Source organism: Haliotis cracherodii, unplaced genomic scaffold (genome assembly GCF_022045235.1).
Source record: "Haliotis cracherodii isolate W230 unplaced genomic scaffold, xgHalCrac1.p SCAF_1, whole genome shotgun sequence".
Classification (NCBI taxonomy): Eukaryota; Metazoa; Mollusca; class Gastropoda; order Lepetellida; family Haliotidae; genus Haliotis; species Haliotis cracherodii.
The window spans coordinates 31,010,800-31,035,831 of NW_027266264.1; the positions used below are offsets into that span (position 1 = coordinate 31,010,800).

Consider the following 25,032-nt stretch of genomic DNA (forward strand, 5'->3'; position numbering starts at 1 on the left):
CATCAAACATGAGCGTATACCTTCTTTTGCTCCGCAGTGTATATGCGTCTGAAGATAAACGGAATTAACTGCCATTACCCATACAGTAACGGACAAAACATTTAAACCACGTTAGCATACTGTACCATGTCACAATTCATCTCCATTCTTCTCAAAGATATTCTTACCATTTTCGGCAACAGCGACATCGTCGACAACACCGAAGCATGGTATGCTGTAGTTGTCACAGCTGTCGTTTCACACCCGTTGTTGTTTCAGCAGCAGCATTTGTTAATGTAGAACGTACGTAAGGATAAGCTGAAGACGTGGCCTGTCCCAGTGAGTGCACCAGCTTTCCTGCGTTTGAACAACGTCTTGACATTTCATCCATACTCAGTCATCTCCACCCTTGAAAGTCTCCGACTCACTATACAGGATTAATAGACCATAGATGAGCACCTGTATTGACAGGATACCCAACTCAATATATACCCTAGGGACAGCATAAATCAATCTCAATAAATAATTCACTTTGTAAAAAAATAATAATTGGAAAATAACATAAAAATAATCAATAATGTTTTCATTGGATGTATATCCTCGGCATAATGTTTACAAACGAAATGTCACGATGTATTCCGTATCAGATATATATTTTTTCCAAGTTTGAGTTTACAGAAGGATGGGATTCAGCAATCAATAGAATTGACTTTGTGTCTATGAAGCATAACCAAAACTTACCTTATGTTATGTCCCCGGCATAATGTTTACAAACGAAATGTCAAGATGTTTTCCGTATCAAATATATTTTGTGTGTGTAAATTTGAGATTGCAGAAGGATGGGATGCAGCAATCAATAGAATTGACTTTGTGTCTCTGGAGCATAAAAAACCCCGAAAATTTCTTTCAGAGTTTCCATAAGATTGTTTCGTCAGGAATGGCCAGTTATTGTGACTGGGTTGCGTTTTATCAGTATCACAAATATATCATGACGGGGGTGCCATAGATAGTGCACCATGTGTAGAATTGAACTTGGGTCACCGGCAGGTCGAGCGAACGCATCATCCACTAGCTATCCACTGCAGTTTTCATTATACGTGACAGGCTGGATAAAGTGAACAGTCTTACAAACTCATACAACGCGAGATAAAGGGCGTTGGCTGTACACACTTTCTTTGGCTCCACTTATCTCGAATACACGCGTATCTCGAAGTCAAAGCTCCAAAGTACCCTATGCGAGAAAGCGCAAAAAACTTATTATTGCTTCAGTTTATTTCTTCCCTGGAACATATAACCATATTATTTATACCAATGTTATGTGGTAGAAAGAGATAGTTGTAAGATCATTCGTACTTATTGTACGATGGTAAAATGTCCAGTGCAGTAAGCGGCAGAGAGTGAGGGAATTTAGAGTTACTTTCCCTTGTGTTTGTAAGCAAACCCGACAGACTTTGTCTGGTTGGAGCGTAAACCTAACAGAGTGTTGCTGTCTGGATTTATAGCTATAGCCTCGGTCTATTCAACTGCCCTCCTTCGTCGGGCAGTTAATGGAAAACCTCGGGCTTCTACAAATGATAATGCCCCAAAAAATAGCGTTACCCTTATAATAGTGTATTATGTTGTCATTTACTGATTTCATAATATAGTTCTGTACGACCTGATTACAGGGCTACCCTCGGCGTTTCAAGTTTGAAATCACATGGTAACATCAGGTTGTACTTCTAGCCTAGACGAGTATAAGTACTTAGTCAAATTTAATCAAATGGGTACTCGTTCCTGTTACTGTGGTTCATTATATCATTATTAAAACACAATTCCCCGTGTAATGTGTCCTGATTAATCCCAAAGCTTTATTACAAAGCATGTCTTTCGAACAGCATCGAAGGAATCTATTCGAGTGAGAAAAAGTCTGCAAGGTTAGACCAGCTGTCTAAGGTTCCGCAACATGCAACAGCGCAGAGTTGTATCCCTTTGCCGCGGGGTTCGAATCCAAGATTCACCTCGATTTTGATCCTGTGTCGTATACAAAATGGAAAATGTTTAAGGAACTGTGTCCATTTCCTCTCAAAATAAGCTTACACACTGAGAAAGAGATTTCAAAGCGGAGTTAAACTCAAGTCATTCACTCACTCACTCGGTCTCAAGGAGAAATATTCTTGTAATCTTAGCTATAACATTTTGTATTATGGTAACTGTAAACCACTCCAAAACACTGCTCTCCATTTTCACTGAGCTCTGTTAAAGAGGAATAACATGTATTCTAACACCATTGTGAAAATCGTATTGTTATTTGGACCTGTATAAAATGAGTCAGTCATTCGATTATCGAAATTGACATTAAGCTGTTTTTTTGCCTCGGGTTGTCACAATATATCTGACCTCACTGATCCTATATATCAGTAGCCCGTGGTTTCGTTGTTCATGCTATCAACCACTGGCGTGGCGCTTCACAATGGAGTGATTACCATCTTCCCGAGGCAAGGAGTTAACTGACTCCAAAAGTCCAGTTTCCACCCTTGCCGAATTAGGCTGGGATTATGGAGTTACATTTTGGCTGGACTAACGAGTCTATGCATAGTCCAATCAAAATCGCGTAACCAAATCGACATCCGGTTCGTAAACTGCCGCGCAGAGTTCGGTCGATTGCCAGATTTGTGAAGCATGTGTTCCGCCAACTCGGCGTCAACAGATATTCTCCAAATCCTTTCATGTTTCTAATCAAGGTTCTCGCTGGATTTGATGCACTTTGCAAAGAAAGGCCCGTTTTATTAAAATATAAATCTTGATTACTGATTTAATTGATCGTCTTGACAGGGCGCCGCCATTTAGTTTGTGATATGAGAGGTGGAACCTGTTTGGTCAGTAGGAGGGACATAGAAGAGACATAACCCGCAATAGCCACTGGTGGCGCTACGATCGAGCCCAGAAATTCCAGCGAAGCTCGGCAAGGGTGGAAACTGGACTTTTACAGTCTGTTAACTCCCTTGCCTGGTGAAGATGAGTTTTCAAAGGATGCCGCCAATTGGCTGGATAAGCACCGACTGCAACGTTATACTCATTCACTGTGGTAGTTTCCATAAAGCTTTTACTCGATCAATATCACCATATCCTACCATACAATGAATTCGCAATCGATCAGGGTCTGTTTACTTATATACCAGACACAACAGCAAGGATGGAGATGAGGAGGCAGCATCAATTATGTATTGTACTCATCCAGTCATCATGTTGACACAGACACACGAAACACAAGGGGCCGTTTCAACACTAAAAGTCGTTTATTTGAGATACATTAGACGTGATATATGCACACAATAGATCTGTTAAAATGATAAAATATACGAGAGAAAAATATAACGGGTGAATAATAGTAAAAATAGTAAAAAATGTCAAAAAGACAACATTATATTAGAATTATTGTAAACGCTGGTTGTAGACATGTTTTGTTTTTTTTGTTGTTTAACGCCGCACTCGGCAATATTCCAGCTATACGACGGCGGTCTGAAAAATAATCGAGCCTGGACCAGACAATCCAGTGAATCACATCAGGAGCATCGATCCACGCAATTGGGATCGATGACATGCATCACCACCCGATCCCGTTAGTCGCCTCTTACGACAAGCAAAGTCACCTTTTACGGCAAACATGGGTTGCTGAAGACCTATTCTACCCCGGAACTTCACGGGTCTGTAAATACATCCTTTAAAAATACGCTTTACATGATCAATTCCCATTTTTCGAAACACTTGTTATTGACGTTGAGAAAAACAAATATGTCAATAATTGTATTTCATACAGTCCTATAATCCGAATGTACACTTCGAAATTTACAACATATCGGGCAGTGATCCCATGATATCCCAACCGAGGACCTCGAAGACGCTGTGGCAGTTGCAGTCTTCTGCGAAGAGGTTTGGGACGAATCTATCCGACATCATCAAACACAGCAGCCCGCTCAGAAAAAGGATTGTCACTGACCACCACAGCAAGGTCAAGGCGTATTTAGGGGAGCCACCTGAAATGGATCTGCCGTTTTGTCCATGAAGCTCTGTAAAAGACCGGGTGTTTCAATACATTCGACTTCAGATAAACGGAGTCGGATATATTTAAATATTAATAGTTTTATAAGACGTTGATAATATTAAACCTGCTGCAATGACATTGACTATTATTATATAAATGGATTGAGAGTGATTCCATGGAATTTGATTGGCTCACCAAGCAATAATTTGTGGTCATGTAAAACCCTAGCGGACTACTGTTCCCTGATTGGCTGATAACAGAATGGGCGGGGCTTGTGTTATATGGTGTGGCTGAGCGAGGCAACGGATTTCGTATCGTTGTCTACAGTTTTGAGCTTGTTAAAAATTAGATAACGAGTTTGTGAGGTTAATATTTATAAGAATTGATTTCAATATATTTATGAGTTTTTCGAGGTATAAACTTAAAAACCGATGTGCACGTTTTGCCAATGTACATAAATATTGTCTATACTAGTGAATATCAAATTTTGGATATAACGAAGGGATACTTGGAATTCGAAATACGGGGTAAATTGTAGGATTAGAACAAGAACGTGGATATTCCAATGCAGAAGAGTCGGGGGTAGCCTGTTGGTTAAAGCGTTCGCTCGTCACGCCGAAGACCCGGGTTCGATTCCCCGCATGGGAACAAATTGGGAAGCTTGTGTCCCCCGCCGTGATATAAATGGAATATTGCTACAAGCGGCGTAAAACCATACTCACTCACTCTAATGTAAAACAATTGGTTATCAGTTGGTTATCATATTTGTCGTCAGGGCAGCCTCCACGTCTTGTGAAGTGTTCATGTTTTTCAGTGTGTGGTTTGTCTGGTCCAGATTCCATTAGTAACAGGCCATTGTGATAACGTTATAGGATACCACAACTTCTCGTGAGGACGATCTCTGCCGTAGGTCACATGTCTCAAGACAAGCAAACCAGTTTTTGTGAGAATCCGTCGGACGCGAACTCGCGTTAGCCTGACATCTAACCGACTGAGCTGTTAAACTTAGAGCAAATTTACCTAATCATGCCTATGACGTTACGGAACTGAACGAAAAGGGTCGAATAGGTGACGGACACTTACGAAGGTTACGGGTAGGCATGGTGTCTCGTAACTTTAGTCTACGGACACTTACGAATGATCCCGATGCCATTCGGCACACTCGTCCCATTCCGTAATCTACAAGATACCGAGTGGTGAGGAATGAGCCGATATGCCGCGAACTGAAAACGGCTCCAGGCGTCAGACGTCAGACGTCGAACTCGCGAGTACGCATGAATGATATGGTATTTAATAATTCGTCGGGTGATTTTTGTGACAGAAAAGAGTGGTAGTGAACACTGTAAGGATGATATGGATAATAGTAAGGAACGAGGGAGGAATAAGGCAATAAGCATGACTAGTGACGACACAACGGTGAGTTCCCTTTTGAATCAGTACTGAAAAAATGTAGCCGGTGAAAGTGGCTTGTGTGAATGTTCCAGGACAGTTTCCAGTAGCCAAAATATTCGACACAAAACCATTTCATCCTTTTCACTCGACGTTTTTGAGTGAAGAATATTAGGAGCCGCTATATAATCTGTAAAAGCCACTAAAGAGTACCTAACCCTAATGATCGTGAAGGGGTGATTGGTCGTAAAGGGGATCCAAGGGTTAAGGATAGACTTCGGATAATCTAATAGCCACTAAACGGGTTCCTAACCCTAATGGTCGTAAAGGGGTGATTTATCGTAAAGGTGATCCAAGGGCTGAGGATAGAGTTCGGGGTAACCTACCCTAACACTGGCGACATTTGGATGTGTTCAGCGCCAATATAATATCCCTAATAAACTGCATTCTTGTGCATAATAATGAAAATTAATGCACCGAAAAAATAATATATGTATATATGTTCCCATTTAGAACCATTTTATCCACTTCAATTGCGAGAAAAACGAAATAAAAATATATAAAAAATAAAAGTATTTTCGTAAACTAGCGCTTCCTTTAAAATGCGCCGCCGCAGGCTATAATTAGTAAACAAATACTCAAAACTCTCAACACCGCAGGGCGTATTCAATGACATTGTGTGTAGAGATGATAGATCACTGGGAGGAGCTTATGCACACGCGATGACCCCTGGCCCCGAGGTCATAAAACTTCCCTGAGTACGATTTCATGCTCAAATTCGACGAACTTGAGCATGATCATGTATTTGAGCACGAAACTGAGTTGAGCACGAAATTTTTTTTATAACCTCGGGCCCCGACGTCACAGGACATTGTTTCGCCGGTGTGACTGGCAACAAAATATACAAATTACGTCATAGTGTATGATCACGTGTTTGAAAAGTTTGTGGTACTGTATTCTAAAGGTAGGCCTAAATGGGCAAGTTCACGCGAAAATTAAATTTTCCTTGTACTTTTTCAGCATGAAAAGTATTTATCCAGTAGTTTCAGAGCCCAAACAATACAAATATCACAAGTAACTAAGTTATTTTGTTCATTAAATCGGTTTATATTTTTCACATTTACCACATTTCTACTTCCATAATAAACACACCATGGCTTATGTCCCTTTCAATATGACGTCATTGGTGGCAATTGATAAAGGAATGACGTCATAAGACTTTATTATATTAGACCCGTTTCACGTGGTGCAGGTACAGGTGTGTGATTCTAGCTTCTCACTCATTCACTCATTCATTCACTACCTGGAACAAACTAATATGCAAGTTCCATTAATTGTCATTCCTTAGTTACCTTCTCGAACTCTAATTTCATCTCCGGCTGCCATGAAAGCCCTGAGGACAAAGTCTGGCACCAGCCTCCCCTCTCTTCTCTTCCAAAACCGCAGGGTTTCACTGTAGTCGAAGACCGGACGGGGAGAGAAGATCTCCTGTGCAGTAATGTAAAGATGTATGTTCCTAAATGCACGTACAGTTGACTACGGTTATAACGAACTCGAGGGGGCCACTAATTTTAGTTCGTAATAACCGTAGTTCGTTATAAGCATACATACAGCATATAGACAACAAATGGTCGGGACTAGAAGTAGGTTCGTTATATCCGTCAGTTCGTTATAAGCGTGTTCGTTATAAACGTAGTTTACTGTAGTTAAGAAGAGTATGCGGCACCATGCTAAAACGTGTCAATATCCGTTACAATCACATATAGTCCTTTGTTTTGTGTGTGTTCGTTTGTTGTTTAAAGCCGTCAATAATCGAGTCTGGACCAGACAATCCAGTGATTGATATCATGAGCATCGATCCACGCAATTGGGATCGATGACATGCATCAACCAAGTCAGCGAGCCTGACCACTCGATCCCGATCCCGTTAGCTCTTACGACAAGCATAGTCGCCATGGTAAGCATGGGTTGCTGAAGACCTATTCTACCCCGGATCTGAACTTTTATGAGGGTCATCACTGCACAATAGCTGCACCATGCGTATCCCCGCATCTGTCCAACGCCGCATCTTTACGGGTCCCACACACATAGTCAACCACATTTGTAACTTTTGTTTGAGATGTATTTGAGAATATTTTTCAATCAGCGCTCCAAGACAAAAACGATTCTCTGAGAGGACGAGCCTATAAAAGATTGTTTTGGCCTTCATCACTATTTTTCAGAACATCCAACAAGTTCAGTTAAATGTAAGCAGAAGTTATTTCGGGACGTTTTCCTGGAACATATTTTTATTTTTCAAAACATCTTCTATTCTTTTGATGGTCTGTGGTGACTCTACTTGCTGTATTGTTTTGACATGCACCTGTTTTCAGCTGAATACTCTAGGCCTTTACAGGCCCTATATAATGAACGACGTGCAAAATATACACCCATGTTTGATAATGTTGTGGCTAAACATTAAACAAACAAGAATGGTTATTCGATGGTGATGTATTTGGTAGGGGTATGTATCATGGTTGCGTCTTTGGACCTTGACACGCTGAATGCCTAAAAAAAATATTTTTTTGTCATTTTCTTTCTGATGCACATTTTGATTAGATTTGAAAAGTTAAGGTTGCGCGAGAACTGTGATCGCACGGCACTGGATGTACCTACGGCTATAAAATTACGCAGATATGTAAAATATTAAATTTGCCATCTGATGGTGTTAATGGATGAAATGGATTTGTATGCTTATTTATAACGTTATACATTCAATACAAGTCCAGAAAAAGACTACCAGCGCCCTCTGTTGGCAGATAGGCCGTAAATGATGAAAACTGATTTTCCTCTATGACGTCAAAAGACGACAGAGGTTACGCACGTACAAAGAAAGGGGGGCATAACTCTGCCATGCGTTGATGTGGATAAGGACAATACATGTTCGTGATGTTTTCTTCACGAGGAACTAAGCTATTCCAACACAAATATCGATATTGAAACTGTATATGTTAGATATAAAACAAAACATAAGACATGATGAAATAAAAATGGAAGTAATAGCAAAATGGATGGCCCTATCTAACATATAAATGAGTCATTGGATTCCAACATTCTCCTGATTGTGCAAGTGTATTGACTTATGTTGCACCATTATTAATAGAACAGTAGCTTTATCATCAAATGTAATGAAATATTCAAATTGACACCATTTTATTTGACGTCAAGTCTGATTTTTATGTCTTTGACGGAGTCGGGGAAAGACGATATTGGTATTTGTATCAAATATTTATCCTAACTTATTTTCGTTAATGGTGTGGAAAATTCTCGATGAGTAAAACGGAATTTGACGCTTTACGACACAACATAAAAAGGTACATATGTATTATAACTGACATCAATCCGCAATGTTTGCACAGCTATAGTATACAAAGGCTGTTTAATGTGGCAGACTGAGGGTTAACTTACTTCGCTTGATTTCATCTCGACAAAAACAAAAACAAAAATCAAAAGATCATTGGTGATTTGATACAGATACTCGTGATCACTAATATGCTAAAAAAATTATGAAATCACAAAAATCTTTGGAAATGTTAAAATCTAAATCTAGATGCAATGACTGAAATAATAATTTAGAAGCCCTTCTCAAATATCTGAGCGCAAATGTCAACAAATGTATTAATAAATTACAGTAGATAAAGATAGGGGAAGAAGTCCTTACCCTTTTGCTTTCTTTCACGTCCATTTTTTTCCGCTTCGCCAGGAACTGAAGCCGCTACAAAAGCGTGACGTCACCTATGTCGTCACGGGAGTTGTCATGGCTTTTCTCTGTGACGACAAACAATGTAAGTGACGTCACATAAACATTCCGATGATTTTTCATGCCGTGTCGGATACCTTCCGCCTTTCTGATAAGGGATGTGCCCGAGCTCGATATCATTCCTTATAACAGCCTGTTGATGTTAAGCCTAAATAAAACTGAAAAATGACATATCATGAAAAGCGCGCTTTCAATTTTTGTCATTACTGTAAGTTATATTCCTTATCGTCAGAATGGCTTGTTTTCACGTTATTAGTATCAGCAAACATGCAGCTGTCTTCGTCAGTTAATCATCGAATATTTCGTAATTCTATTTCGAGTGTCGAGGACTTTAATGACATTTACATGATGACATTACAAGTATCCTGAGAAATATAGATTTCCACTTATCGTATTTTGTATTTTCTTCGAGAAATCAGTATGGATATGTGTGTACATGTATGTGGTCGATTATTATTATGGATAATCTCATCTTTCTGTACTTACTAATTCAAGAACCCGTCTTATATGGAAATAAAACACCATCAGTACATGACTAACAAGTTAAATTCCATTTTTGAATGAGTGAGTTCAGTATTTTAGTTACATCAAGGCGTGTCAGCTTGGAGTTTGAGGTAAGATCTTTGACGTTTGGCACATAAGTGAAACCCATATGCACGAGCACTGGTTTGGTGCTGACAAATCTTGAAACAAAATCTGGGCAAATCGGGCATTTGAAGCCACGATCATAGGTTTCTGGTAACGACAAAGCCCGGTTGTGATAGGCAAAGGATCGGCATCAAGGCGGATCTGGCATTCTTAGTAACGGCTTTAAAATTGGAATTGTTCCCGGGTGAAATAGGGTATTACGTCCCGTCCAAGATCGCCCGGACTAACGCCGGTTTGATACAGTTAGCCCACTGAGATACCATGCCGCAGTTTAACAAGCTGAGACACAATATACCGACTCCGATCCGACCAGTCCTTTATGCCGAGCGCCAGGCAAGGTAACAACAAGTACTATAATTTAACGTCTTTTAGTATGACGCTGCCGGGGATCGAACCCCTTTCGCTCTCCGGGCAGACGCTATATCCACTAGACTAGGCAGGCTGTCCTTGTTATTAGGAAGTCTGTATATATCCCCCCTATGTGTTTCCACCAGGAAAGCTTCACAGTATATTGGCATCAGAAACTAAAACCAAAAATACAATTGGTCTTATTAAAGTTGATGCAAAGCAGACTGCAGTAAAGAGTTGAGGTTCCCTCTCTAGGACAAAAGCGTGAATAAATGGTGCTTTCTCGTGGCCTGAAAATAATACGTCAGGGCAAACCAGTGGTTGATAACAGGAGCAACAATCCAAAATGCCTCACACCTAGAAACCATATCAGCCAGTTGATGCATTTTAACCAGTTAACCACCTGGATCACGAAAGTAAGAAATAGGTTTATGTTACACTGGTTTCCCAAAGCAACCTTAGCTTGATCTTAACCAAGTGAGTGAGTTGGGTTTAACGCTGCTTTAACTTTATTCCAGTTATATCGCGGCGTGTCAGCTTAATGTGGGAGGAAAGCCCGAAGTGATGCAGGTCTCAGACGTTTAGCACTTCGGTGAAACCCACGAGCACGGGCATGGTGCTGAGAAACCTAGAAACATAATCGGGGCGAACCGGGATTCGAACCCACAATCATAGGTTTCTGGCATGCCCAAGGGACGCAACTCTGCACAGCGAATCGCGGCGCCTTACACGACTGGGCCACCCGTGCCCCTCCCCCTTAACCAAGTGTGTCAGCCTTAGCCTTAAGGTTGTTAGGTGAAACAGTGCAAAGATCCTCAATGTATTCATGCCGGCTAACAAGTAAGAGTTCCTCATATAGGATCTCAGACATTAATTATATAAATGGTTCGTTGGTTGTTTAAAGCTGCACTCAGCAATATTCCAGCTATATGACGGCAGTCTGTAAATAATGGAGTCTGGACCAGACAATCCAGTGAATGACATCATGAGCATCGATCTATGCCATTGAGTTACGATTATATGCATCAACCAAGTCAGCGAGCTTGATCACCTGATCCCGTTAGTCGCCTCTCATGACAAGCATAGTTGCCTTTTACGGCAAGCATGGGTTGCTGAAAACCTATTCTACCCCGGCCGAATCTTCATTCTTTTTCCAAAATGACATATAAAACACATAATAATCACAAAACCAACACTAGTTTGTTTGCAGTGTTTAATCTGGTTTGGCGATAATTATTTGACTATCTTACATAATAATGAAGCCATGAAAGCAAGATTTACAGAAATATGACATCCGCTCTCTACCTCTGTATCAACAGCATCAGTATTCTACATATGTACAGGTGGTGCACATCACGATGGAGGCAACACACACGGAGAACAAGGAAACATAACAATCCATATAGTGATGATAATACTCATCACCGTCCAGTAACTACAATCATCATCATGATTTTAACAAATATATGAACATGACCTGTCATGATCTTACACACATAAAAACAATGTTTTTCATTTCTTATAGGTTAAAAATAATCAACCATTACACATGTAACATAACACATACACATGATACCCTGTTTGAACAACATCAATCAGTACATTTCTTCTCTCTTGCTATACTCTAGGTTATTGCTACTGTTGTTTTGATCGGCAATGTATCACATGAACTACAATATTAAAAATGGATCACAAGGTTTAAATGGTTTGTGGTCAGACTGTTTAAATCCAATATTACAGCTGCAGGGTTAATTAAAGTTAAGACAAGCCAGAAAATCTAGCAGTTGATAGTGAGAGAAACAATCTTATTGGGTTATAATGACAGAGAGCCAGGTCACACTACACTGTAACCACACAATGCTGAATCTAGTCCCTCTTAAGACTTGCATGGAGTACCTACATCTATCCTGACCTGGAAAGTGTAACTGGGTGATAGGTGAAAACTAAAACAAAGAAATGAATCACCTTTTACCTGTTACCTTTCATTATTTCATCATTTGAACTATTTCATCACATGTCAAATTAATGTGGGAGGAAATCCTGAAAGGATGTAGGATTTAGACATCTTATCAATTTGGTGAAATCGTTGAGCACTGATATTGTGCGAACAAACCTTGAAACATAATGAAGAAAAATCTGTGATTCAACCCATCCTGGGTTCCGGGCATGCCAAAGGGACGTAACTCTGCACACTGAATTGCAGCAATTTCGATGACTTGGACACCAGTGCCCTTTTTCATCATGTAATATATCCATGGCTTCACCTTTAGGGAATGGAATGATTACAGTGATGTATCCTGATACAAATACAATACAGAACATGCTAATTCTCTAGTGTGAAGCAAACATGTATTGAGCAGTGGAAGACCTTCTCCAGCTGTCAACCTTACACAGACTCTTAGATCCACTACTTCACAAAGACATTGAAAACAGACAGAAGGTATACCAATCACTAACTCCTATCTTCATCAACAGAAGCAGATTTACCTCATAGCATCCTAAGAAAGCCAACATAGACCCAGTATGCTAGATTTGGTTCATTCTCAAAAACACTTTTTTATGAACTTTTATGATTTGTTTGTTGTTTCACACTGCACATAACATTATTCTAGCTAAATGATGGCAGGCTGTAAATAATTGAGTCTGGACCAGACAGTCCAGAGATTGACATCATGAGCATCGATCTACATACCATATTCGACGTAATAAGAGCTCCGCTCTAATAAGCACCCACGGTGACATTTGCTAAGATATTGGCTAGTGAACAATCCCAATTAGCACCCCTTCCGATTGATCAATGTACACAAGACATATTTATTCGCGTATAATACGCACTCATGTGTTATATGCACCCTTAATTATGGGCAATTAAATTAAGGAAAATATATGTGTCGTACATAATATTTGAGCATAAATAACGATATTTATCTTTCAACTCTGTTTGTTTTTCACCAAAATAATATTCTAAAAAGAGACCCCTATTTCTAATTGTGAGAGCGCCCTGGGCGCTTATTACGTTGAATACGGTAATTGATGATATGCATGAACCAAGTCTGGAAGCCTGACCAACGATCCAGTTAGTCGCCTCTTACGGCAAAGCATGGATTGTTGAACACCTAATCTACCCCAGATCCTCACAGGTCTCTTGATACATTGAACCAAGTCAACATAGATTCACCATTGAAACTCCAGCTGGTGCAACACATGATGAGTGTCATCTAATCTCCGGGAACCTGTACATGTTTCTTCACTAGTCTTACAACTAAATACCCATGGGATGAGAGGGGGAGTAAATAATCTCATATGTGAATGTACCGTTTCACACACAATAAATGCCCCTCTTGAAATCACCTCTTCAAAAAAAATGCTAAGCATAACCTCCTAACACACAGCGCCGTCCGAATCAGCAGCCCCATCCTACAATGCACCCTGTGAGCCCCTCTAAATGAACTGTCTGGGGTTGTAGTCCTATCCTAAAATGGCATGTCATATATTTATACAGTGCTAACACCTATAGTTCAGCTCCGATTCTTGCATCCCAATTGTGCAATATCAAATTGTCCACCAAATGTTCTGCTACTGTGAGGAAACTATGAAATATTTAACAATACTAAATAATCATTAGGTTTAGATAGAAACATCTGTATTTCACTGTAAAGTTTATGTGAAGACACAGTTTTTAACTCTATCACTCCCTAGATGCATATTTAAAAAAATTAATCCCTCTTACCCTGAACAAGCACATCGTACACACCAAAACACTCAGGTAAAAAGAGACTTCAGTGTGACAGTGAGAGGGATGTCATCATTACATTCAATAGCAAATGATACAATAAACACAATCAACCTTATATTCAAAGGTACCCATTGCAACGAAAGGTGCTAGTTTGTGTGTTTGTTTGTTGTTCAACACCACACTCAGCAATATTCCAGCTATATGAGCGTGCTCTGTAAAAAATTAAGTCTGGACCAGAAATGTCTCTGCAGAAGTTGCCTGTTTCAGTCTACAATGGTATTCTCAATGACAGGCCTTTTAGTGTTTATTGGCTGGTTTGAAGATTTCGATGATCAATGATAAAAACTAAATAATTGACCCTTCATTTTGTTCTACAGAAATTTAATAGAAAAACAGGCGTTAGTAGGATGAGAATGTTTTTCAAATTCTTTAATTTTCATTATTGCGAAATGTCATATAAATTTATGTTTAACGCCAGTCAGCAATGTTCCAGCTATAGTGAGTGAGTATGGTTTAACGCAGCTTTTTAGCAATATTCCAGTAATATCATGGCGGGGGACACCAGAAATGGGCTTCACACATTGTACCCATGTCGGGAATCGAACCCGGGTCTTCGGCGTGACGAGCGAGCACTTTAACCACTAGGCTACCCGACCACCCCCTTTCCAGCTATATGACAGCAGTCATAGAAACGTTAATAGTATGTTCATGGGTGCCACACTTTAATTAAGCTTGTAAGTACTGGTACGTGTGAGGATTATTTCAGTGAACATACATATAATAATTTACACTGAACAGAAAACATTAGGGATCACGAATATTTCATGGATATTTAAAAACATTTTTATTTGTATATGAAGACGGAGCATACAATTTCATAAAAATATCCCCCAAATATTCACGATCCCTAACTTACTTTGCTCAGTATACATCACTTGTCTGGGTCAGGCAGGGAAGCAGTGATTTGTTATCAAAAGTATCAACATATCAGCGTCAGTGGCAATAAAATAATGTTTAAACTTGATTTGTTTTTTAACACAGCTGGTTGTTAGTGTTGGCAGATGCGTACACCAGACAAAAATAACCAGTAATAAACAAGCAGGAAACAACAGCCCTTGGTAACATGTTAGCAATGTGCTACACAATACTATGTGTGATATATACATATGTACATTGCGCTATATACACATAGCTTCCACCCATACAGACACTGTATAGGCATCGCAAACAATGTTTATTGCACCTTGAGCACAGACAATCATCAGCATCGAATCTGAAAGTTTTTAATGAACAAGTTTGATAAAAAATATCATGATTTAGACCCAAGTTTACTTAAATAGGAAGTATTCACTACATGTGAACTTTGGAAGGAAATATTTCATAGGTTTTATAATCTGAAAAATATATCAACTGCTTTACCAGATGTTAATTTAACACTAACATAACAACATTCGCAGTATATATTCATTCAATGTTTGGTATGCTGTAGGTTTAAGGTGCAAGATCAGCGATGAAAAGTATACGATTTATCACAGTTCCATTTGATATGGGAGACATCTGCCGAATATGTTTGTTTGTTGTTTAACACTGCACTCAGCAATATTCCAGCTATATGACAGCGGTCTGTAAATAATCGAGTCTGGACCAGGCAATCTAGTGATTGATGTCATGAGCATCGATCCAATTAATTGGGATACAATGACATGCATCAACAAGTCGGCCAGCCTGACCACCCAATCCCATTAGTCGCCTCTTACGACAAGCATAGTCGCCTTTTACGTCAAGCATAGTTGCTGAAGACCTAACTTACCCCGAATCTTCATTGGTCCTGCCTAATATGGGACATTTATTTCCTGTCACTTGGTGAAGATACAGGGCACTAGACAAAGGGGCACTTAAAGATAGGTTTTGCTCCATAAACTTTGTCTCATGCTAAAAAACAATAGCACAAAACCATCTCTCTGAAACAATGCTGTGACAGCCAAATGAGCTGTGGGTTCCAGAGTTTGAGGGTGGATGTTTTAGGCTCTAACCCCCCCCCCCCCCCCCCCCCCCCCCCCCCCCCCAAATTAGCTTTATTTTAAATATATCAACCTATTTTTCTCTTGACTCATTAGCTACAGAAAACATTGATTCTGCACCTTCAACCTGTCGTCATTCTGCCTGCCACTGCTAGGGCTTAAAAACACTCTTCAACTGGATCCAGGAGCGTCCAGGGCCCTGGGCGAAACCTTAGAAAATGACACATTATATCATGGAATACAACATAACATACATTGAAAATTTCTGATTTGGATGGCTTGTGAAATCCATGGATTTTCCTCGATGTTTTAACCTCTTAGCCACATCAAAAACTAGAAGGAAAGTGTCAATACACCAATACACAGGAATACCGACTCAGAGACCTGGTTCATGAAATCTGGTATGATATATATATACAATAGGCATTTATGAAGCAAATTAAGACTTTATCAATTTAAACATAAGGACAATTGTAAGCATTTGTACAGTTAGAATATATGTTGAACTCAGATATGGTAGGTCTCCAATCTGTGGCAGTTTGTCTGAAAGAGATGTTAAATCCCATTCATGTATGACATCACACTATAACATCATTAACACAGTAAGTCATCTCTGCTAGGACATCATGTTGACGCACACTTCTTCTGGTCAGTTAATCTAGGAGATATACATACTGTTTACAAAGTTACGTTACCTTTAGATTTAATCACGCTAAATTAAGTTTAGAATTGAACGAAAAGCATGAGGTTTTAAATGTAAAATTTACAGTCCCAATAATTGAGAAAGAAATGATTTTCTATATATTAGCTTCCATGGTGAAGCAGACATTAGACAGCTGTTTCAATCAGAGGTGATTATTTTCATTTGAAACTTCTGACTGACCAATCAGAATGTAGAAATTTCAAAATTCACGGTAGAATATATTATTTGGGTGGTTAAATTGCTAAACAATGTGAATTTTTCACAGTTTATTACTTTCATGGACATGACAGACGGATATACCGGAAAGTGAGTTCACTGGCACAAAGCAGTTGATGCAGACGACAGATATTGACTACTTTGGTGAAACTGATGAGAATAACTCCTTGGCAGATTCTGCTATCAATCAGGGACACAGGAATACATAGGGCACAGAGAATAATGCTGTCTTTACACATTCGTGACCAACTTGTTTTATTCCGGGACAAGCCGAATAGCCACTCATGCACCTCTCGTGGCCATGTTTGCGACTGGGTTCCGTCTAAGCGCAAACGGGCATAACTGAAAGAAATGTCAACTCCTTGCGTAATGACTCAAGTATATTTCCCCATATATCATATATATTCCAGATGCTATATAAAACACATACAGTATTATACAATATGATTGAACACATTTGACTATATCTTGCGTAAATCTTTAGATGCAGACATATGTAAAATCAAATATTATTCCTGAGGGATTCTTTGACCGAAGTACTTGAAGTCATACACGCATTCTGATTGGTTTGTTGTATTTTCGCACGTAACATTCATCGATAGGGGGATGAGTTTTCTTGCAGGTTATGGAAAGGGCAAGTGGTGGTGACTGGTCTTTACAAAACTGAGCCTTGTCCCTGATATACAAGACAGGAATTGATATATACCACTGATCTGAGAATCTGCCACAGATCCGAGTCCTACCATGGAACATAATCTTACATGCATAACACCATATTATCACAACCTGACATTATGTTTGAATTGCCTGTTGAAAACAATCAACATTGACATCACAATGCATAATATATCAATGCGGTTGGCTCTCCAAGCATCCATCGACTACCATGCCATTTTATGTGCTGTGTTCATTAAGCTAAACACAGAGAAATGGTACTTCAGCATGTCATTTTACACTTCTCTCAGCAAAATTACTGTATAGGGAAGACAACATTAATCTTACAAAGTACTCTTCTTGGGACTCAAACCTGACAGGCAAACACCCTAACCACTTGGCTACACCACTTGGTAGGTGCGACCAATGACTGGAATGTCGCTGTTGATGGAGTGAGTGAGTATGGTTTTACGCTGCTTTTAGCAATATTCCAGCAATATCACGGCGGGGGACACCAGAAATGGGCTCCACACATTGTACCCATGTCGAGAATCAAACCCGGGTCTTCGGTATGACGAGCGAATGCTTTAACCACTAGGCTACCCGACCACCCCTCTGTTGATGGAGACGACCTGAACTAGTCCTACAGGGATTTATCAAGGCCTTCTCAGAGGCCATATGCCACCCAAAGTCTGAAATAAATGGCAGTAAAACTTCCCAAATTGAAACTAACTATTTGATCAATAATGTTATTATCATGATTATATTAATAACAAATGGTATTGCTTTGCAGCGGTGACTTACATTTCACTGATAAAATAACCATTGAACAAGAAGATGCTTTAATGTTTAATTTTTAAATCTTGCATTTAAAAAAATATATATTGACTTTTAAGAAAATCCCAATAGGGAACAAAATTATGGTTTCCTCCCAATTTGTCTGCCATGGGCACATGGAAGCCTTCATAAATGTCTGTCATAGCTATCAGGTCTTGACCAGAACGAAAAGATGATGGTTGCTGTTAACCACTATTTTGGAATGCATTAGTAAGCTAAGGATCAAAGTCAAAGTGAGTCTGGGTTTCTGCTTCAGCTAAGGGACACAACTCTGTACAGCAAGTCTGTACGTCTCTGTGCTACTTACGCTGGACTTTACACAACAGCAAGGTTTGATTGTGTACAACAGACTAAAATGATTACTGTTACCATGACGATGTGATCTTCAATAGTCAATACATACACACATAGGATTTCTCTGGCCAATCACAATTTGGTAAAACATAATATACCACAAGAAATTATAACTTATTCAAAAAGATATTCACAAACTGACAAAGCATTGAACAGTGGAGTGATTTCATACCATGAATATAAAGAGAGATTGACAAGTCCAAAAAAACATACCACTGTTGTCATAAACTTCTTTAAGGTTTGACTTATGACGAGACCTTAAAAACGTAATCGTGAATCTTAAAATTAAGATTTAATCAGTTTTTTAAAACTAAAGATTGATTTTAATCCAAAATGTATTGGGAGGTAGGGTGAAGATAGATGGTCTACACAACCATTATAAGATACTGAGAAAATATTTACAAAGAGACAGAATTGGTCTGTGTTTTATCATACATAATGCAGCATATCAATCAGAATAACAAACATAGTGAGTCATATCATACAGGTACGTATTAAAAATACCGTATTTGACGTAATTAGCGCCCAGGGTGCTCTCAAAATTAGAAATAGGGGGCTTTTATTAGAATATCATTTTGGTGAAAAAAAACCAGTGTTTTTTATTTAATTTCATGGTTTATGCTGACAGCCTGAAATGTTTATGTACGACGGATATATTTTTCCAGAATTTAATTGACCATAATTAAGGGTGCATGTAACACACGAGTGCGTATCATACACAAAGTCTTGTGTACATTGATCAATAGGAAGGGCTGCTAATTGGGATTGTTCACTAGCCAATATATTAGCAAATATCACTGTGGGCACTTATTAGAGCAGGGCGCTTATTATGTCGAATACAGTACTTTCATAAATAAAGTGTCATTAATTCATTTACAAAGTGAAGCTGACATTTTCATTCATAGTTAAAAACTAAACAATACAAAGGAGTATGTGAGTTTCTCTCAAGAAAACACAAAAGGACATGTATCGAGTTCTAAGATATTTACATATACTTAATACAAATGTGACTAGTCAATCACAGGATGGTCACTGACTCAAGGACATCATCAAACAAAATATAAAACATAGACCCTGTAGAAGCTAGGCTAAGAGCCAGTTCCCTTCAATTAACCTGTTTCTGTTGAACATCATCTTCCTGAGGCAAAAGAGTTAACTGACTATATAAGACCAGTTTCAACCCTTGCTCAACTAGGCTGTAATTTCTGGGCTCGATCGGAGCACCACCAGTAGCTATTAGAGTTATGTCCCTTCTATGTCCATCCAAAGACCAATCAGATTCCACCTCTCATATCACTTGCATTTGCTTCAAAGAAAATGACGGCGCCCAGTCAAAGCAATCTTGTCAACAATAATCCAAATTTATATTGTGATAAAACGGGTCTTACTTTGCAAAGCACCTTGATAAAAAATATTTATAAAATGATTCGGAAAATATCTGTTGATGCCGAGTTAGAGTACACAGGCTTAGCAAATCCTGCTATCGACCGAAATCTGCACGGAGGTCTACAAACCGGATGTCGATTTCGTTACGTGATTTTGATTGGGCTATGCATAGCCAAACTGTAGCTCCATAATTCCTGCCTAACTCGGCACGGGTGGAAACTGGACTTTCATAGTCAGTTAACTCCCTTGCCTCAGAGGATGTTGAACATTCCTGAGTTTCTTACCATTCTCTAATCATTACATATTTCAAAAACAAGATGTATATTCATGGCATTCTGCTGGTTGGGGACAAAAACCCAGAGAAGGCAGAAGAAAATACTGAGTCATCAATTCTTTAAAAAAATGTCAAAGTTCTACCATGACAAAATAAATTGGAGACACCATTGTTAGTGTAGAAGAGAGAAGTGGCACTGGTGGAGTCAGAGTTGGGTAGGTTTCCGATTTGATTTAGGAACCACTGACAATAGACTTCAAACAATGCATGTTACTGTGTTCTTAAACATTATTTACTCATCAATGTATTTTACTTGTATCATGATGGACATTCATATAGGACGCTATTAGCTTTGCCTCTGCAGTGGCCAGTGTGCAACCACAGCTAAACTGCTACCCCCTCTTCCCGAGACAAGAGAGTTAACTGACTATAAAAGTCCAGTTTCCACCCTTGCCGAACTAGGCTGGTATTATGGAGTTACATTTTGGCTGGACTAACGAGTCTATGCATAGTTCAATCAAAATTGCGCACTGAAATCGAAATCTAGTTCATTAACTGTCGTGCAGATTTCGGTCAATTGCAGAATTTGCAAAGCATGTGCACCGCCAACACGTTGTCAGCAGATATTTTCCAAATCTTTTCATGTTTTTAATCAATGTGCTCACGTGATTTGATGCATTTCGCGATGTAAGACCCGTTTTATCACAATATAGATCTTGATTATCGATCAGATCGTCCTAACTGGGCGCCAACATTTTGTGTGAAGCAAACGCAAGTGATACGAGAGGTGGAATTTGATTGGCCCATAGGAGAAGCTTAGAAGGGACATAACTGGTAATAGCCATTGGTGGCGCTTCGATCGAGCCCATCTTTTCCATCCTACCTCGGCAAGGGTGGAAACTGGACTTTTTAAGTCAGTTAACTCTCTTGCCTCGGGAAGATGACTGCTACCATGCAGTGGCTTGAAATCCACAAAGCATCAACTACATCAGTATCTCTTCCAGACACAAGTTTCCTTGTACCTAAAACTTGAACCTAAAACACAATTAGTATTGAGTACTACAAATGTCTTTTATATCTGCTTTGGTCTGAATCATATATTTAAAATAAAATCTACTTTAATTAAAGACAGAAATATAATTTAATAAATATGTTCTCAGGCAAATATCTTTTTATGGCTTTCAAGCAGTCAATATTTCAGTGAGAAAAGTGGGCTTATAGGAGTGTCTGTAGTCGTATGTTTTGTCCACTTCATCACTGTTCCTAAACATGTGCACATGATAGATTCATCAGTCCCCGATTTCAAAACAGGCAGCCTGGGACCACGCATCCAACAGAATGCTGTCCCTGGATGTCCCAGTAAGTCCCTTCTCCACGCCATGTCTGTGATGATAATATACAGTATATACACACATGAATACAGCACTTGTACCTCAGTGGTACTGAAATGGTTAAGGAATGAACAATGAAGATGTTTTGTTCACAACATGGGAATACTTGAAGCGGATTGTCATGATCATAAAACACAGGGGACACATAGTCGCTCTACAGAATCAACAACCAATCCAAGATGACGGAGCATAATGAGAGCTTTGTACAATGAATACTGAACCAAGTGTTCGTCATATACTTAAGTTTTGGATTACATGTCTTTGACGACAAACCTGATCAATGAAAGCATGAAAGCTGGATATCAGAGATGTGCTGTTAACTTCACAGCAACTGATTCCAAATGTTTACACAGTTAATTAGATCCGAGTACCTAATTCAATGGGGACAAAGTTCACTACTAAGATCTTAGCAACTGATCTAAAATGCTAAGATCCCAGTTCCTGATTCAAACTGTGTACAGGGTATACAAACATCTTCGTACCTGGTTCAAAAAGTGTTCAGGGCTCACTAAGATCTAAGTAATTGATTCAAAATATCTGTAGGGTTCACTAAGATCTTAGCCACTGATCTAAAATGCTAAAAAGGTGTTCAGGGTTCACTAAGATCTAAGTAATTGATTCAAAATATCTGTTGGTCTCACTAAGATCTTAGCAACTGATCTAAAATGCTAAGATCCCAGTTCCTGATTCAAACTGTGTACAGGGTATACAAACATCTTCGTACCTGGTTCAAAAAGAGTTCAGGGTTCACTAAGATCTTAGAAACTGATTTAAAATGTGAACAGGGTTTACCAAGACCTTAGACGCCAATTCAGCATGTGTAGAGAGTTCACAAATATTTTGGAGACTAATTCAAATGTGTACAGTTGTAGAAAATACATAAGTCTTTGATCCATTCACACAATCTTATTGCTGTCCTTATAAACGGGGAAATTTCTATCATCTACTCCATCAATAAATGGAGGGAAAAACTTCATGAGCACGTGGTTATTAATTACCAGCGTTCGTTCTCTACATTGCGTCAGACAGAGGCGCCTTTCTAGGATCTCATTCACACCACTGTCAATGGTTCCTGTCAGATGTGCTTGGCGCGATGTAAAGGCTTACTATAGATATCGGTACTTGACATCTGGTGGTCAGGAAATGTCAGCCAATGATCACCTTCAGAGACAAAAGCAGTATAATTATTTCAACACTGACCATTTGCAACCTTTCAGCAGTCTGCTTTCAGTAACTGACAAATGCTCAAAACAGAGGCTATGTTTTCATTTGTCTCAGTTACTGATCATGTTAATAAGATATTTCTAAACAGGACAGTACTATCCCTCTTTTGTTTCTCTTATGCACTAATTCAATACCTTTGTTCACAAGATAAAAATCTGCCAGTGTCATTCAGATATTTTGCGGCCTTCAGCAAACAAAAACAAATTATTCTAATATTAATCTTTCTTACTTTCCCAAAGCTAAGATTGGTTGATCAGCAAGCTAGTGAGTTAAGTACATCATCAGTAAGGCGAGTGAGTGAGTGACTTTTGCTTAACACAGCACCAGCACCACATTGGCAGCTATTCACAGCAGGAAATTGTTACAGGGGTCAAATCCTATTCATTAGGCCTCCAGAAATAGTATCTGGTCCTATAGCTAGACTCATTGAAGAAACAGGTCCTTCAAAAAACACTGGATGAACAGAAGAGATGCCACTAGCCTGACTAGATGTAAAGTGTTGAATGTGTTGATTGCTTGTGCTGTGGTTGCCTGTGTAGGTTGCCTGTGCTGTGGTTGCCTGTGTTGGTTGCCTGTGTTGGTTGCCTGTGCTGGTTGCCTGTGCTGGTTGCCTGTGCTGTGGTTGCCTGTGCTGGTTGCCTTTGTCGGTTGCCTGTGTTGGTACCGTCACGTGTACTGTGCTGGGTGGTTCTTGGGCTGATGCTTCCTTGACAGATGACTCTTATGTGATCCTTGTGAAGATTGTTGATGAGGAAATGTCCAAATATCAGTCGATGATCTGAAACTGTGGGACTGGTTCACACTTCCAGATAACCTGGGTCTGGTTCGTGTTGGCAGACAACAGTCTATCAGCTGCACTGTCTACTTCAGATGTCAGCTTGTCATCTGTTTCACTATTGTTCACAGAGGTCTGACTCTCTTCTGAAGGAATGTCAGCACTATCACTGGACATCTGCCTGTCACTGACAGACACACTTGAGACATCAGACATCTGTCTCGGGGCTTCTGCTGAAGTCTGGATGAAGGTGTAGCACAGTACGTTGAGTCTGTAGAAGCCGGGGGAGTGGAAGACGAAGGCACATGAATGTTGGAGGCTGGCTGAATGGGGAAGCTGTAACCAAAATCATACAGTGTCATAAAAGATTGAGCTGAGAAAAAAGGGGTTTAACATCGTGTTCAAGATTATTGCACTTATATTGTGACATGCATGCATGTACTAGCCCAGACTAATGCCTGTTTTATAGTGCGAGACCTCTGAGATACCATGCCACAGTTTAACATGGATACCCCACTCAGAGATAGTATACTGACACTGAGCTGACCAGTCCTTGTTTTATCCCATTAATGCTGCCACGTAGGGCAACTACAGGTAAGATCTTTTAATGTCTTTTTTTTGGACAGGGCCGTTAATCTCTCTCTACTAGACAAAAATGTTTGCCTAATAGAACAGGATGCTGGAAACTCATCGTAACTACCTGATCCCCATCTAATCAGCTAGTACAGAGAAGAGCTACTTGGAACCTATTCTGCCTCAGGGCAGTGTTATGACAATGTATATGATTCTGCTCTACACAATCGATTTCAATATTCAACCAAGACAAGAACAGCAAGTGATTCAGAAAGACGCCAGGCAGAAAATGACCACATTACCTGTGAGACACATAGAGTATTGACTCCAAGGACGGACACCTCGTGGCATGCTGTCACCTCGTCACCACACACCTGCACTGGCTCGATCTCGAGCATCACCTGGACCTGCTCGCCTCCTGCAAGACATATACATGTAAATCACAGCCATCACAGAATTAAGGGACATGATTCATCTCAACTTTCCACTGCAGAGTTCCAGATCCCTGGCAACCCAGTTCTCATACCTTAAGGTGTCAAACCTTTCATACTGAGACCATACTTCTGTGTAAATAATCCATATTGGTAGTCATGGCTGCTGAGAACAAAAATATAACAAACAAGGACAAGTCAGATGTATTTTTCCTTCAAATCGTTATTGGAATAGGTTACCTTGTGATCTGTGTTAATCAAGTGTCAGTC

The 25,032-nt window shown here is 39.5% G+C and overlaps 2 protein-coding genes across 2 annotated transcripts in view; both read right to left on the reverse strand.

Moving 5' to 3' along the window:
- Positions 1-3,807: 3,807 nt before the first annotated feature.
- On the reverse strand, positions 3,808-9,116 carry LOC139463459 (uncharacterized). Its single transcript, XM_071244731.1, has 3 exons — positions 9,093-9,116; positions 6,745-6,880; positions 3,808-4,028 (listed from the first exon to the last, which is right to left on the reverse strand). Exons 1-3 carry the CDS (start codon positions 9,114-9,116, stop codon positions 3,808-3,810), a joined length of 381 nt encoding a protein of 126 aa, XP_071100832.1.
- An 11,734-nt stretch (positions 9,117-20,850) lies between these two features.
- LOC139475800 (trafficking protein particle complex subunit 9-like) overlaps positions 20,851-25,032 on the reverse strand; it is a 49,490-nt gene continuing 45,308 nt past the window's right edge. The window contains exons 23-24 of the mRNA XM_071259005.1: positions 24,634-24,749; positions 20,851-24,094 (exon numbers count right to left, since the gene is read on the reverse strand). Coding sequence (XP_071115106.1) covers positions 23,750-24,094; positions 24,634-24,749 — 461 coding nt within the window. The 3' untranslated portion in view covers positions 20,851-23,749. The remainder of the gene's footprint in view (positions 24,095-24,633; positions 24,750-25,032) is intronic.

Coding starts and splice junctions, on each gene's coding strand:
- LOC139463459 (XM_071244731.1), bottom strand. CDS start 9,116: ATGGACGTGAAAGAAAGCAAAAGG. Junction 6,881..9,092: donor ACGTGAAAGAAAGCAAAAGG/GTAAGGACTTCT, acceptor ATTACTGCACAG/GAGATCTTCTCTCCCCGTCC. Junction 4,029..6,744: donor TGAAATTAGAGTTCGAGAAG/GTAACTAAGGAA, acceptor GGTCTTTTACAG/AGCTTCATGGACAAAACGGC.